Source organism: Hibiscus syriacus, unplaced genomic scaffold, assembly GCF_006381635.1.
Source record: "Hibiscus syriacus cultivar Baekdansim isolate YM2019G1 unplaced genomic scaffold, ASM638163v2 tig00002840_pilon, whole genome shotgun sequence".
NCBI classification, from domain to species: domain Eukaryota; kingdom Viridiplantae; phylum Streptophyta; class Magnoliopsida; order Malvales; family Malvaceae; genus Hibiscus; species Hibiscus syriacus.
In genome coordinates, this window is record NW_024061947.1 from 11,115,164 (window position 1) to 11,132,147 (window position 16,984).

General features: G+C 35.3%; 1 protein-coding gene and 2 pseudogenes across 2 annotated transcripts; 1 reads left to right on the forward strand and 2 right to left on the reverse strand.

The window, feature by feature from the left end:
• Positions 1 to 40: 40 nt before the first annotated feature.
• Positions 41 to 2,900, reverse strand: LOC120157917 (annotated as a pseudogene).
• An 823-nt stretch (positions 2,901 to 3,723) lies between these two features.
• On the reverse strand, positions 3,724 to 7,422 carry LOC120157889 (WEB family protein At5g55860-like). 2 transcript variants are annotated; one of them, XM_039168878.1, is made up of 4 exons: positions 7,021 to 7,422; positions 6,666 to 6,767; positions 6,078 to 6,273; positions 3,724 to 5,667 (listed from the first exon to the last, which is right to left on the reverse strand). In XM_039168878.1, exons 3-4 carry the CDS (start codon positions 6,246 to 6,248, stop codon positions 3,880 to 3,882), a joined length of 1,959 nt encoding a protein of 652 aa, XP_039024809.1. In that variant the 5' UTR covers positions 6,249 to 6,273; positions 6,666 to 6,767; positions 7,021 to 7,422; the 3' UTR covers positions 3,724 to 3,879. The 2 variants fall into 2 exon arrangements, with proteins under 2 accessions (XP_039024809.1, XP_039024814.1); XM_039168883.1 differs by having other exon boundaries at positions 6,661 to 6,767.
• Positions 7,423 to 10,252: 2,830 nt separating this feature from the next.
• Positions 10,253 to 16,787, forward strand: LOC120157946 (annotated as a pseudogene).
• The last annotated feature ends 197 nt before the right edge of the window (positions 16,788 to 16,984 follow it).

Genomic DNA, 16,984 nt, shown 5'->3' on the forward strand with positions numbered 1-16,984 from the left:
ATCTTATAATTCTTGTGGTTTTAGAGTAAGTCTTGAACGTACCAACCAACCGAGACATTTTCATTATAACGGAGGAAGATGATAATCAGAATATGTCCACGAATACGTGGTTTTTGGCAAATGCCAAACAAATTTCTTGTAGAAACATAGGGAACTCCAAAACATCATTAATATGAACAATGCAAAGTATCATCCTCGTATTTTTATGCTGGCTGTTTATAGCAGCTATAAGCAACAGCGATCGATGCAGCAGCACAAACAGCGAGAGCTGGGAGCATGAAGTTGGCTTGGCACAAATCTTGTGAACCTTTTTCGCTGTTGATCATTGAATTAAGTTTCTTTCCACCCTTTTTCTTTTCGGGTGTCAACTTTACACCCCCATCGTCGGTGACCACAATACCTGACTTTTGAGGTTGTGCAGGGTCATGGCAACAAGCACTGCCATTTCCTTGCCAACAGCGCGTACAAACTCGTCTTGAGATCGACAGGCAGTTGTGCTCATCTCATCCATTTGTCTTTGTGTTTCCTCTTTAGTGCTTCCTTCCATAGTAGTCTCACCGTTTGCTAGGCGCCTTAGCTCTTGAAATTTCTTCTGTTCTTCTTCGGATAAACCCATTTGACCCCCAAAATAATCACCTAATTGCCTTATTAATACATAGTAAGCTTGTCAAATTCTATGTTTCTACAATCAGAATATTTTCTGTTCAGTAAGAATATATAGCCAAGGTACTACCTAGTTCCTACTATTCACTACGGAGCAGTAGAAGGCGAAGATTTCGAGCACCTTCTAGCCCCGTTTTACATGCATACATCCTGTTTCAAGTCAAATTACCCACTGCAACTTCTATTTCATGTTTGCCCCACCTTAAAGACTAAAAGTTTTTGCATATTGCATTCTTAATACTCTTATATTGTATTCTATACATGAAAGCAACACCGAAAGAAGAATCGATGATAGCAATAAAACAAGTTGGTGCCTAAAAAAGTTACCTCCATAACTCGTCTATAATTTCTCCCTTCCCAATATGCCACTCTAGCAGTGCAGGTACATCATCAGGAGTAACATATCCATACCTGCATAAAATATATATGTACTTCATTTTAAATTTTCAGAAAATATATAAAGCAAAATAACTAGGCTAGCAGCTAGCTTAATTAACAAATTAAGGGAGATTCAACGAAACAACCACCGGAAAAGATAACATTCCTACCAGTGTCCCGTGACTTCTCCGTTGGTATTTGATTCAAATATGATAACATTTCCTGCTTACTTATGCCCCTCAATGCGTGAGCATGGGCTAATAGACACTCTACCTTGAAGACCATGCAAAACTATCTCTTCTTTGAATCTGCTAACCAGTGGAGGTCCACAAACTCCACAACGGTGATCTCGGGATCCATGAGAACAAACAAAAACAAATGACCCTTGTAGTTTTTCAGGAGTTCCAGGCAGCCACTCACCGTTCTTGACGAGCACTTCTTCAACAAATGTATCAACATCAAAATGGGTCAATCTCCTGCATTCTTAGCTAAAAGAGCGATCAGTATAAAGCGTTAAAATAAAGGAAATAAAAGAAAACATCTAAAGAAACCTCAATGGATCTGCAATAGACCTGTATCTAATCATGTCTGGAAATATCAATACATCCCCTTATGTCTCAATTCCATCGTGCCCCTCGCATATCGTTAAGCAGGTCTAAAAGAAGACAAGCGGAAATAGATGATGTAAGCATGCTGGAAGCGAGGAACTAAAAAATTTAGGTGATGCTTGTTAACAAATTCCAACTACAATCATTCAAAATTCAGGACTAATAGAACTCCTACAAGACCAGATAAACCAACAGCCAACCATCATATGGTTTATTTTTCTTCTAAAGCATGTCATTTCATGGCCAATTTTTATATCTGTTCCTGTTGGTAAGGACTTACACAGCTTGCATACCTCCAAATCACTCCTAAACACAGCTACTTAACAAAGCTACTTAACAAAGCATTGAAAGCCTATATGAATCTACTAAAGATGAAACCAAACAAAAGTTAATAAGGTGGATTTTAAACTATAAACACAACAAAACAAAACACATTTCCCTTCATAAGAACCTTTAGAAAACATAACAATGTGGTAACAAAATGTCAAAATTGCATCTAAAAAGGTAGCAAAGAGTGTTCCTTCAAAGCTCCAAAATCTTAAGACAATCTATTCATACAGGCAGACCAAAAAGAAGATATTAAAACCCAAATTAATTATTAAAAATGGGATTTAAATAATAAAATAACCACAGGTTTCTGCATTTTGAGATCACCTAAAAAAATATTAAACCAATGGAGCTAAAAGAACTAATCAGGGCTTGAAATCTCTCGAATAGAAAACCAATCCAAATACAAAAAATAAGAAAAGCACACCAACCTCTTTTATCATATCAGTCTTCCTGGCCAAAACAGCAGCAGACAACAACCTAGGCAAACGATCAAACTCAGCAGCCTCAATCCTTGGAGGCCAAACTGATGGGCTTTTGTAGCAAAGGAAGACGTGGCGTTCATAGAACTGGACAGTGCCGGAGATTGGACTTTGCTGTCTAAAGTCGGGCCTGGAGAAACCAAACTCGTCATAACTGTTACTGGGACTAGCTGTTTCAGCAGCCAGAAGACCCTCGTTTGAGTAACTCCCGGCAGCACTTCCGATGTGGGAAGTTGGGTCTTGGAGACAACTGTCAAGGTGGTCTGAAACTGTGATTGGAGAAGAAGGCGATGATGGGTTTGTTTGGAAAGTTAATGATTCTTCTCTTTCTCTGCCACTTGACATCATTTCAAGGGACAAAAGAGAGGTAGGAAGGAAGGGCTTTAGGGGATGGATAAATAGGAAGAGTTTTGTTTCAAGAGAATGTTCTTGGTTTGAGAGGGGTGCAGGAAAGACGATTTTTTTAAAGGATTTGTTTTGAAAATTATGATAATTTCTATATTTTTTTATGGATGGATTTTCACATTTTTCTCTCTCCCAAATTAATGTTTTTTGTAATGTTCTTGTTTATGGTTTTGTCTTCATGCTTGTCTGCTAACACACAGACTTTAGGATAATTTGCTAAGTTTTCTATTGACTCAAGACTTGGGGGTCTTCTCATTTTTCAGGGTGATCCATCTAAGTGGACTAGCTTTCATTTGTCAAAATCAAGTATTAAGATATATATATATATATATATATATATATATATATATATATATATATGATTCATCTGCTTCTCATTGTTCAATCAAAATAATGCAAATAAGTTTCAGGCTGATAATCAGGATGTGATGAAAACATGTTGCGTATGTATTCTTGGATATTTGATGTAAATGATAGTGATTTGTATATTCAATATTGAACATTTTATTAGTATTTTGGGGCACCATTAGCCTAATTTAAGGAAAATGTTTAATTTGTTCCACTGAAATAAGATTAGAAGACTTTAATTCTTAAAGTTGGTCACCAACTTATATGAAATAAATGGAGGTTGCCATTGCCTGGATGCATTCCACCAGGCTTGAAAAACAAGTCATTTTAGGGACCAGAAGCATTAAAAGCTTAAATTTGCTTACTGCCAAATGCTCATCACCATCATTGCTGCCACATTGCTCTCAAAAGAGCTTTTGACATCTAAAATGCCGGTGGCATAACACAAGCATTCATTTCCATGGCTAAGTCATCAAATAATAGTCATATACACAGGTGTCATTTACTCCATGTTGCTTGCAAACTAATCCTTGGATATTTCCAATTTAAATTCCTCACACCAGACAAGAATAACGGGGATTTGATTTCACAGTTATGAGATGTACACAACCATATAGATGTTCCTCTCAACCATTGACAAAATGTGCAAAGATCAGGCAAGTACAATGTTACATAGGCTTCTCACCAGGCAGAAAAGAGGGAGATCCACCCTCAATTTGGTTCTTTCTTCGATTGAAGATGCCACTGATATTAGGTAAAAGAACCTTTTTCGAGATGGACGACTTCTCCTTTTCTAACTTGCTGACCTGAACAATTTTTTCTGTTGGGTTGGGAGGCTTTTGAATTCTGAAGTGCTGCGGGGATGATTCTGTTGACATCCGTGCTTCTTCCAGAATCCAAGATGCAGCTTCGGCTGCTTTCTTCTGTTCCCTTTCGCGCCACCTTCGAAGCTCTCCCTCCACAGCTCTCTTTGCAGCTTCAGCCATCTCAGCCCTCTTCAAAGCGTCTGCAGTTGCAACCTTCATGTCTTCAATCTCTTTCCGAGTTGCCTCTAACCTCTTAAGGGCCTCATTTTCACTAGCCTTCACAGCTTCTAATTGAGCTATAGCAGCTGCCACTTTCATTTCAGCTAAATTATCAGACTCTTCAACTTTACGGCTTAACGACTCGACTTCTTCCCTGGAGATAGTTATATTGGCTCCAGATTCAGAGGATGAGGCCCGTGCAGCATTTGTTTTCTCAGAAAGCATCTTTATTTGATCAAGTGCCCTAGTCTCAGCATCTTTTGCAACTTCAGCTTCTTCCAGGGCAACTGCCAGCTGCTTCTCCGCTTCGTCGAGTGCAGTTCTCGAGGTTTCAGCTTCCAGCTTCAGCTTCTCAGCTTCCTTTTTCATCTCTTCCGCTTCTTGCCGTTCATTTTCTGTTTCTACCGATAGCTGTTGAAGGGTTGAAATCATTTCATCACAGTCACCTCTTGTTTTGGATTCCTCTGCAAGGAAAGTTTCAAGCTCTGCTTTACTTTTCCGAAGCTTAACATGCAGATTCCCGGCAATGGACTCTGTTTCTGCTTCCTTCTCCTGCAGCTCAGAATGCTCTTTCTTCACATTCTCTAGTTCCACTGTAAGAGACTCCACCAAACTTCTCAGGGACTTCTCCTCGTCAGCGACTTTTTGCAGTGATTCTCTAGCGCCATCTAGCTCAGAAGTAACCATTTGCACATACTCCATATCAGAAGCCTTTGCATTTTCCATCTGCTTCTGCAAAGCCCCAATCTGATTATCTGTTTCAACCAGTTGGGCTTCGAGATTTCGCATAAGCTCAAGGTCAAATTCATTCTTCAAAGCAAACAACTTCTCTGTAGACTCTTCAAGGGTAGCTTTATATGATTGCCTTAGAGTATCCTTTTCAGCAAACATTTTGGCTTGTTCTTGCTGTGCTTTAAGAGATGCAAGCTTCACTTGTCCAATTGATTCCTGTACATATGAAATCTCCTTAGACTGCTCTCCAACCTTCTCAATGTTAACCTTTGCTGCATGTTCAGCTTCTTCTGTTTGTTTGAAGGCAGCAATTTTCGCTTCTATGGACGCATCACAGTCCTGACGAACCTTCCTCAAATCTTGTTTAGCAGCATCGAGCTTGGTTATCACAGTCATGTATTGTTCCCTAGCAGTTTCCAAGACCTGGCTCCTAGCCCAGTCAGGTTCAGGAAAAATACAAGAATTTGCTTCTTCAATCTGCTTTGCCTGATTCTTTGCAGCTTCTGTAGCCTTGATTGCAGATTCTTTTGACTCGTTAACAGTTTTGAGTTTATGAGACAGTTCCTCGAGGGTTTTTTTTGCCCTTTCTAGCTCTACAAGTGCTTGAGCCTTAGTTGTCTCAGCATTTTCTAGTTGGTCCTTCAACTTTTTCAACTCTTTCTGAGTGAGATGAAGCTGAGTCTCCTTAGCTATAACTCTCTGCAACTCAAAAACAAATAACAGATGAATATTAGCGGTCATGCAATCTCTAATATAACTCAATTTCCCAGAAAACAATCCATGAAGCTCCAATTGTATACATAGTTATGAGAATATTTATAAACACATCTTAGGAAGACGGCAAAACACTCCATAAGAAGGTCTAGTTGCTACATAGGCTTCTCAGCCTTCACGTAAAAGTAGATATTCATGATCCTCAATTGTACGGTTCTTAGACGTTTTAACATTTACAACCATTATATATGAATGAGAACAAAGGAATAAAACCAGAAAGGAAAACCTTGAACACGCCATATGTATATCTAACTCTCGAAAACACAGATGCTGCTACGAATTGACACAACATTTCATGTGAAAGAAGGAAGAAAACTTCCTCAAGTCAGTGGTACCTCTGCAGATTGAGCTTTTGCCTTTTTTATGGCTGGCTTTTCCCCGGAGAAAGCGCCTTCACCAAAAAGAGTGACAGCATCTTTAACAGATTGGAAAGGTGCACTAGTGTCTATCTCTCCCACCTCCACTTTCGGAGAGTTGGTAGCACTCTGACGCCCCTTCGCAACCATAACGTTTTGTGTGTTCAATGTTTGTCTGGAGTTCACAAATTGAACGAAGGGGAGAAAACTCAGCATGAATCAGACAAATTACAGAAACTTAATGATGTGCAATATGATCTCCAAAACCAACACGTCTCAGCAGAAAGAGTGTGAAACAGAATCTCAAAGAAACTTTCGAGACCCCTCTAGAACCAAAAGATTCTTTTGTATTACTACATTTATCGGCATCTTAAGTTGATTGCTCTATCACGACATAGACCAGTAACATCAGGCTGGCAAAGATACACTAATCAACAAACAGAAAAATAGATTTCCCGAAAGTTCATATTAAAATCTCACTACAACATACATCAATGAAAATATATTACAGTGCAAAAACAGTCAAAATCATCAATGAAGATTTCAACACCATGAAGCTGACCATACCTTAAATATCCTTCTCAAGTCTTCAACCAAATCAACTATCTAATCACCTTCTCTTAGAACAGGAAGCTTAAACTTTGGCCCAGAAATTCGAGCAACAGAACCCTAGCTCAACATCAAAGAAAGGAATATATTTGAGAAAGTTTTCTAGAATTCAAGAACATGACAAAATTGATATCTCAAAGTCAAGCATAGAAGTGAAATTAACTATAAAAGACGATTTAACAAAACAAACAAAAATCCTGTAAAAAAAAAGAGCAAAACTTTACCCACGACAGCTAACACCAAAAAGGAACAATCAAAACCCAGTTAACAAAAAGTAGTCAAATGAAAAATAAAAGGAAGATTGAAGAACTACCTTGTCAAAAACTAAAAGCCCTTCACAGCTTGATGAACATCTTTGTTCTTCATAGTATTCCTTCTTCTTAAAAAAACCCTTTTAATCGTTCAACTTAAACACCAAAACCCACCAAGAAAGACCCAAACTTTGGACAGAAATCTCCCAATAATATTTGATTAAATTTTCTCTGCGGAGAGACAATTAGGCTTCTGGGGGAAAAAGAAAAACAAAACTTTCGCGGATTTTAGTCAAAAAGGGCTTGGCTTAGCTACCTTCTATTTTAGTGTTTTGGAATGATTCAAATAGTAAATATTTGCAACATCAGAGAGAGAAAGAGAGTGAATATTTGAAAGTTGTTTGAGACAAAAAAAAATTATATAAGCAAGGATAGCGCAGAGAGAGAAAACATGTAATACTGATTTTTTTATGGTTTAATATAAAAATAATGTCTAATTTATATAAAAAAAAATGTGTTTAAAGAATTTTTTGTAAAAAATAAATGTTTAATATTTTTTTTATGTTACATTCTTAGAATTCTATCATTTAAAAAATAAATAATAAGTGTTACATTTATATTTTTAAAAAAATATTTTTAATAATATTTTATTTTTAAAAGTATATAAATATGATATTTGTTTTTTAATAATTTTTAACGATAATCACATAAAAATAGAATGTAGAAAATATTAGATATTTACTTTTAATAAAAAGTTTTTAAGCTCCAAATTTAATTTTAAATATAGTCACACTAATTTTTTATTAAGCCATTTTTTATTGAGAAAGAGAGAGTTGGGCTTTCCAAGATTGTACTTTACTGGATACTCATGTAGAATGTCTCAATATTAAATATGACTAATCCATGAGTAGTAACTTCAAAATTCACTTTTCCTCTGTACAAGAAATCTGTTGAATCGCATTTCAAAGTTACGTAGAATATCAATTCCCTCCAGGAAAATGGAAGCTCAAAATTCATTAAACTTTAGGTGTTAATGACTCACAGTGTGTCTTAAAAGTAAGCACCTTCTTGCTTATCTAGCTTTTAATACTCTCTTTTCATATCAGAATGGGCAATTTTAGCTTATGAAGGTGTGGGATATGTGTCCTAAAGTGTGGGATATCAGAAGTTGGCATGGCTTGCATCGAGCTAATTCGGCAGCAACAAAATCGACGACTTCCGGAGCCTCCGGATTTTCACTGGCGTTTGTTCTCGAAATGCTTTGAGTACCTCTGGTATTTGAGGGGGCAGTCTCTTGACTAGGACTATCGGTTGTTGTCAAGCTCCGCAGGGAGCCGAAAATCCTTACTTGCACGTCCGAGTCTGACCTTCCGGTTGTCGAGCCTGAAGGTGGTCCATAACACAGATTAGTTTCGGACAACAACCAATAGAACTTACTAAAATCCATTACAAAAATGTCAATAACCAGGACCTGTAAACCGGTAAAAGTTAAAAACATATGCGGGAGTTTTTTAAGCTACAAAATACGCGTTTTCATTTTGAGTAGCTTATCATTGAAGTTACTTTAAGCTCTGTTCTTTCTTCCTTTTTCTCCCCCAATTCTTACTTTATCATTAGAGAAGCAACCTCATAGTCCCAAAACACTTTCTAGAATTATTAACCAATAAAATGGCTAGAAAAAGAGGTGGGTAATTCCTTACCACTTTCTCTTAGTAACATGTTAAATGGTATAGTTTTCAGTCTTTTAACATCTTATTAAGCTCCTGTAAGTCCATGAATCTCCTTAGAAACTGAGACCAAATCAATAGCATGTTCATAAACACCAAAACATATATGATTTGCCTGATGATGGTTAGCTTGTTCTTTTTCTATTAAAGCAAAGAACTAAAATGTATAGATAAAACTGTTTTCCCCTGTTTTCTCTAAACAGGAGGAAGAAAGAGAGATGATATGTAAATCCAAATTTTAGTTCATTGTCAACACTGTATTTCGTCCGGGTGTGAAAAAACTCGTATCACTTAGGGGTTTTCTTTGAAAATATTTTAAAATGTGAGGACTCGCTACCAATCATTTTAAGGTGCGATGGGAGCATCTTAAAAACTGGGTAATTTTAATAAAACATTTTATTTTTATAAAAATACTAAGTTTTAGGGTCTTCAAAAACTAGAAAATAGGTTCGAGAGTCAATTACGCGTGGGGAAGGATTAACACCACTATAACGCCTAAAAATTGGTACCTAGTTGATTACTCTATATTTAGATTTGGAAATTTTGAGTTCGATCTCTGTTTAATAAAAAATTCACTATGGATGCACAGTTGAAAAGGATATCCGTTTTTTTAAGCCAATAGTGTTCGCCCCCTAACATGAATACGGGAGATCAACTATTATGCCTAATAACCGGACATTGCCTCAATTTTAGAAATCATGATGCAGTCTTGAAAATGATGTCGACCTAATTCGGGATCACCAGTAGTCACCTCCTGAACATACTTGCGGGATATATACTATTGACTCCATAATAAGTGAACATTACCTTAGGTTTTAAAATAATATATTAATTAGCTGACCCTGTTTCCATATGTAATAGAGTAAGGGGGAGGTAGGATAGTAGGCTGCCCCCAATGCTAGGATGAGAGCAGCTTCCGTGGGAGATTAGGTTTTAAAATAAGATGCAATCAAACAACTTATTATTAATCCTAATTAAACTAAATATAGATTAAGGCTTTTTCTATCTTAAAATGTCAAATTATGAAAATTAAAGAAATTAGAGGCATAAACTTAAAAATATAGGCTTTAGTATTAATCATATTGGATTTTAATTTGTTACTAAATCGAATAATCGATATGGTCCCTTGAGCATTTAGGCGAGGGCCAACTCAAATTACTCCTTAAATTAAAGGGACTAAATTGAAATCTAATCTAAAGTGGAGGCTCTAATATTAACTTAAATTAATTTTAATCAATATTACAATTCGAATAATCAAAGTGGAACCTCGAGCAAAAGCGATGACCAAATTAAGAATTCTCCTAATTTAAGGACTAAATTTAAAGGAGTCTAAATTTAAGAACTAGACCTGAAATCTAAGTAATCTAGATTAGTACTAAAATATTCTAAATCTAAATCAAAAGGTTTAAATTAAAACCTAAAATTCTAAGACTATATTCAAGAAATTGAAATTAAAGATAAAAATTTAAAGCAATTAATGAATACAAAAGGACTAAATTAAAATAATTAAATGGTTTTAGAACCTACTTATCTATGCAACCGAGCAACCTACACTTGATTTTTCTGATGCCAACAAGCCTAACAGCTTGACATTACACGAAATGCAGATAAGGGTATCGTCTGAAATTAGCAGATGCCCGATTATTCTAAATGTGGACTGCGACATGTACTCGAATAATTCACTTGCTGTGAGGGATGCTCTTTGCTTCTTCATGTATGATAAAAAGGGCCATGAGATTGCTTTTGTACAGTTTCCACAATTTTGACAATACTACCAAGAACTACCTATATGGCAGTTCACTCAGAGTAATTAGCGAGGTAATTATGATTCCGGTAAGCATCTCGTTGTTTCAATGTGAAATATTGAAAAATAACAGGTGAAGTTTCATGGTTTGGATGGCTATGGAGTCCCCCTTTATGTTGGAGATGGCTGCTTTCACAGAAAAGATGTACTATGTGGAAGAAAGTTTAGCAGGGAAAGTGACAATGAATTCGAAATCGCAATCGGCAAAGAAAGGGTAGAAGCTGCAGATGTATTGGAAGAAAAATCAAAGGTCCTTGCTAGTTGTGCATACGAAAATAACACCGAGTGGGGCAAGGATGTATATGTCTCTTACTCTCCCTCACTCGAGCACACATGGAATTATGTATTTATGCAATGCTTACTCTCACCTTGATGCATGTTTGATTTCAGATGGGACTTAAATATGGGTGTCCAGTTGAAGATGTGATTACAGGTTTATCGATCCAATGCCGGGGATGGAAGTCAGTGTATTATAATCCTGAAAGGAAGGCTTTTCTCGGAGTTGCAGCAACAACGCTTGCACAGACTCTGGTGCAACACAAGAGATGGTCCGAAGGTGACTTTCAGATATTACTTTCGAAATACAGTCCGGCTTGGTTTGCCAATGGAAAGATCAGCTTAGGCCTTCAGCTAGGACATTGCTGTTACTGCTTCTGGGCCTCTAATTGCTTGGCAGTGCTGTACTACTCTGTTGCCCCTTCCCTTTATCTTCTAAGAGGCATTCCTTTGTTCCCCGAGGTACGTTACTTCCGATTGATTTCCGATTTAATCCGTTGATGGCTGAAATTAACACGTTATGAACATATCCAGTTGTCAAGTCCATGGTTTCTTCCGTTTGCATACGTCATAATCTCGAAGTATACGTATAGCCTGGCAGAGTTCCTATGGAGCGGCGGCACTGTCCTAGGGTGGTGGAATGAACAAAGGATATGGCTTTACAAAAGAACAAGCTCCTATCTCTTGGTCTTCATCTACACCATCGCGAAAACATTAGGACTAAATCCGGATACAGCATTCGTAATCACGGCGAAAGCCTCGTAACAGGAAGTCTACGACAGATACGTGAAAGAGATAATGGAGTTCGGAGGCTCGTCTCCGACGTTCACCGTGCTGGCAACGATCACATCGGTGAATCTAGTCTGCTTGGCTGGATTGATGAAGAGAGCAATCATGAATGAGGGTATCATTAGAACCTGTGAGACAATGCCTCTGCAACTTGTTCTTTGTGCCATTCTTGTTCTCATCAACTGGCCTTTGTACCAAGGAGTTTTCATTAGGAAGGACAATGGCAAGATGCCAAGCTCCATAGCCATCAATTCAGTTGTATTGGCTGTGTCAGCTTGTACTTGTTTTACATTATTGACTTGATGAATTTTCATTTCATTTTCTGTATTTGTCATTCCATGATTTGAACAAAATTTAGATTTTTAATTTCAACGTAAAAGAGATTTTCGATTTTAACATCAAAATTTTAGATTTTGTAGGCCTTGTGTCCGTACAAACACATATCTTCGACACGTAACATGAACATTATTTCTTTTTAAATAAAATTCGTATATATATTTTTTAAAATTTCTGATCCGCTATTTTCATTTCATTCACTTTAATTCTGGTTCTTTTGGGCTAATACGGCGCCTGCTGTATTTATTTGGCCCAATAGGGTAACCTTTATTTTATTTTGGGATATACATTATTTTTTACAGTATCAGAAGAATTCGTCACCTCGATAAAATAATATTTTTATATTGCATGTCCAAAATTTTAAAATATTATTGTGATTAATTGCAGGCCCATTAAAAAAATATTTTTTAAATTATTATGTGAATTTAAAATTTAAAAAAAATACATTAGAACTCGTCATATAGAGACGACGAATTATTTTAACTTTTATTGCTTTCCAAAATGTGATAGATTATATTGAAAAGAATAACAAACTATAAATATTATATTAGACCTTCATAAATGTATATTAAGAAAAAAAACTACAAACTAAATACATCAACATAAGGACATAAATATAACTAACCTTATGAAACCATAAACATAAAATAAAATCATTAATATTTATAATTGCAAACTATAACATTTAACTAAATTCAAATTCATACATTTATTTAAAATATTTTTTCAACAAAACAAAAAACTTTTCTTCTTCTTGATCCTCTCAATTTTTACATTATTATTTTTTTTATTCTCATTCTTTTTTATGAGTAGTTTGTTGTGTCCGCTTGCTAACTCTTCATTCTTCTTCTTCTTCTTCTTCTTCTTCTTCTTCTCCTTCTTCTCATCCTCCTCACTTTTCAACTCTTTATGTTGATTAAGAATAGACTTTATTGATTTGTTCACCCACTATTCATCTGAATACAAGCTTGAACCCGAATCATCAATATCAAAGTAATAAGACTAAAGATGATCTTCTAAAAATTACCTAAAATATTATTCCCACAAATACATGTTTTTATTCTCCTATAACTCTATCTACTAACTCAACTCCTATTTATAGTTAAAATTTTAAAAAAAGAACGTTGGAACTATTCACATCCAACAATTATTTTCAAATCTAAATGGTTATAAATTTTAAACCCAGACGGAGCTCGTCTAGTATATTTTTATTTTCAAATTTTAAATTCACATAATAATTATTTTCAAAAAAAATAAAATAAAATATTAGACATATAATATAAAAATAATATCCCATAAAATTTGTTACATTCTCTTGACACTGTAAAAAATGATGTAGATCCCAAAATAAAATTAAAGTTATTCTAGTGGACCAAATAAATATGACGGACGCCGTATTGAGAAAAAAAACCCTTTAATCCTAGATGGTGCTAATTTGAGACCCAACAAACCTACAAGTATTTTGAAAAATACTTTCCATATGATGCACCTTTACCAAAAATAACAACGTTTCAATATCTTTAAAAAAAATATCATTTCAGTAAATAATATTATTTAAATACCATTTGATCAAAAATATTGTTTTGATTATTATTCTCATAAATTAACTTATATCTCATATATCAAAGTAAAATCACAATACAAAAATAAAAAATAATTAAATTAAAACATTTAATTAATTGTATATAGACATTTTATTTGACAATGATATTTTATTCTATAAATAAATAATTCTTAAAGGAAGAAACTAACTCGGTTATTTTGGTTTTATAGTAAAATCGATTCAATTTATTTGATTTCAATAATTAATTAATTTATGATTATAAATATTTATTTAGAAGTATTTTTACAATTTTATAATAAATATAATTTCCTTTCGTTTTACACCTTAAAAAATAATTTCAAAGAAAAGAAAAAAACAACAACAATAGGGTTAGGGGTGTATTCGGTTCGGTTCGGTTTGGTTTTTTACCAAAAATTGAACCGAACCGAAATAAACGGGTTTTCAATATTTAAATCGAAACCGAAACCGAATAGTTAAAAAACCGAAACCGATTTTTTCGGTTCGGTTCGGTTTTTTTAACGGTTTGGGTTTTTCGGTTCGGTTCGGTTTATCGGTTTTTCAATAAAAAAATCACTTGAAACTATAATTTTTTTTACAAAAATTGCCTATTCGGTTCAATATGGAACAAATGGGTTCCATATGGAAAACTCGAACCGAACCGAATCAAAAAATGAAGCCTTTAAACCGAACCAAAAACCGAACCGTTTAAAACCAAATCGAACCAAACCGAACCATTTTACTCGATTCGTATCGATTTTTCGATTTTCTCGGTTTCGTTGCTCAGCCACGCTAGATAAAGAAAATGTTATTCTGCACATGAGATACAGACGATTGTAACCACGGCGAAGACAACTTCCTCGGACATTTAAAACTCTTTCCTCTCGTAGTGTCCGTCTTCAAAACACGATCTAAATCTTTCACGTTCTTGTAAACTCTTCAAAAAAAAAAAAAAAAAACAGGAACAACGTGGGGAGAAAAGGTAAAATTTTTATAAAAAATTATAGCTTTTTTTTTGTAAAAAAATAAACAATTGTTTTAATATCCTTCTTGCATCTTTTATGATCTATTTCACCTTGTTTATATGTTTCTTCTTCGCTTTTCCTTCGATATTTGCGGCGTTTACCTGAAAATTTCTGGTTTGAACAGGTTTTCTTCTTCTTCATGTTTTTTTGTAAATGTTTGGTGGGGATTTCTCTCTCTCTCTCTTAATTTCAATCAATTATCATGAACTTGAAGGGGGGAAATGAGTGATTTGGTGGGCATTTTCTCTGGGTTTTTGATTCCATTACTTGTTACTGTTTAGATTTTATTATTATGTTGGGTTTTGTGAAGTATTAATCTGTTGGTCTTTGATTTTATATAATTTGTTATTTTTACAATGAAATTAGTGCAATGTAATGATGTATTCATATTTTTTATATCATGTTTCATGACTAGGAACCTTTGACTATGATTCTGCAGATGAAAATCGGATCCCTTGAATTTGTTGCTGTTATATTGCTAGTATTCTTGTGTATCCCGAATGGCGTGTTTGGGATTAGATTTGTAATCGATAGAGAAGAATGCTTCTCTCACGATGTTAAGTATGAAGGGGATACGGTTCATGTGTCGTTTGTTGTCATTAAGTCCGATTCATCTTGGCATAATAGTCACGAGGGTGTTGATCTTGTGGTAAGCTTCCTCATCTCTTTCTAACTTCGTGTACTCGTATTTCAATTGCTAGCATGTAGTTCAGTTATTGCACTATTGATATTTCTTACTTAGGGCATTGTTAAGAGTGTGAACTGCAAGTTAATAGCGTGTGAAAGTGGGTGATCTTATGAATTTAAATCAGATCTCACTCCTTCATGAGCTGATTGTGAGTCCGGTTCTCAGATTTGGACACCACCTTTACCCCATACCTATTTCTCGAAGTCAGCAAATCAAATTTGAAACTACAGTTAGTATTATACCGAAAACATAGGATTGTAGCACTAATGTATTTTTCATGTCATTAACGCTGACTAGAAACGGAAACAGATTCCAACTTTTTGGCTTCTAGAAACCCATCAGCTGCAAATGCTATTAAGAGTTGTTATTTTTCTCCGAACTTTGGTGATCTTTTAGGGTGGTACTATGTTATTTTGATCTGAATAAGTTAGATTCTGCAATCAGGCTCTGAAAAGATTTTACTTGTAGTGCTTTCAAGTCGAAGAATGAGATGAACGTAAAGGGTCCCCCCCTCCCCCCAATTTTCCTTAGAATTGCCTATTTGCAAAATTGTTTGGGAACTCAGAAGTCTGTCTTATCGAACTTACCACTTGTTGCAATTATTAGGTAAAAGGACCTTCTGGTGATCAGATTCAAGATTATCGGGACAAGATAAGTGAGAAATTTGAGTTTGTTGCTCATAAAAAAGGAGTACACCGTTTCTGCTTCAGTAATAAATCTCCTTATTACGAGACAGTTGACTTTGATGTCCATGAAAGCCATTTTACGTACTATGATCAACATGCGAAGGATGGTAAGTCATGTTTCACTTGCTTTAATGTTTCTCTTCCCTTGCTGAACCTTTAATATGAAGCGTACCGGCTTCTGTTCATCTGCAGAGCATTTCAACCCTTTGTTAGAGCAAATATCCAAGTTAGAGGAAGCTCTTTATAACATCCAGTTCGAACAGCACTGGTTAGAGGCTCAGACAGAACGTCAGGCAATAGGTATATTTGTCTGAACCTTTTTCTATTTTTAACTAAGACAATTCCGGATGATGTTCTGACTTTGATACCTTTGGAACTTATATATCTGCTACTATACCTTCAGACTCATAGGTACCTGGAATGTTTATCTTGTGATTTAGGTTGCTACACTATGTTTAATAGATCTTTTAGATCTGAATACTAGGAATGATTTTTCACAATATTTTACTCACTCGATAAAAGAAGAGTTTATTTCGATATATGTAACTGTACATGGTTTTATCGGAGAACTAATATATAAGTTTCGTTGAATATTGTGAGGACGAAAAAGAAACCTTTGATGTAGACATTGCTTAAAACGCTCTCATATGAATCCTTTCCAGTTTATTTTTCCCTCTAATAATTTTCTTACTGTAATGCAGTAAATGAAGTTATGAGTAGAAGAGCGGTTCACAAGGCCTTTTACGAATCTGCAGCACTAATCGGAGCCAGTGTTCTGCAAGTTTACCTACTCCGACGCCTTTTTGAAAGAAAGCTTGGAATGTCCCGGGTTTAGTTTTTGCACGGCACTGCAATGTTTTGTTAGTTAAGGGATCCTGCAGACTATTGTCATCTCAGGCACTCGATGTACACATTAATACATGAGGTCACTGACATTAACCGTTTCGGTTGAGACTCCACATTTAACATTGTTGAGTGACATAGACTTCAAAGTATGATTGGTGAAATTTGTTTTATGGTCCCATTGATGAATGATGTTCAGCCATAGTCGGAAAACCTGTTTCTCTACATGTTATAAACTGCCATCGAAATCCGGCCATTATCTGAAAACAGGTTATTCTGCATGTTATGAAC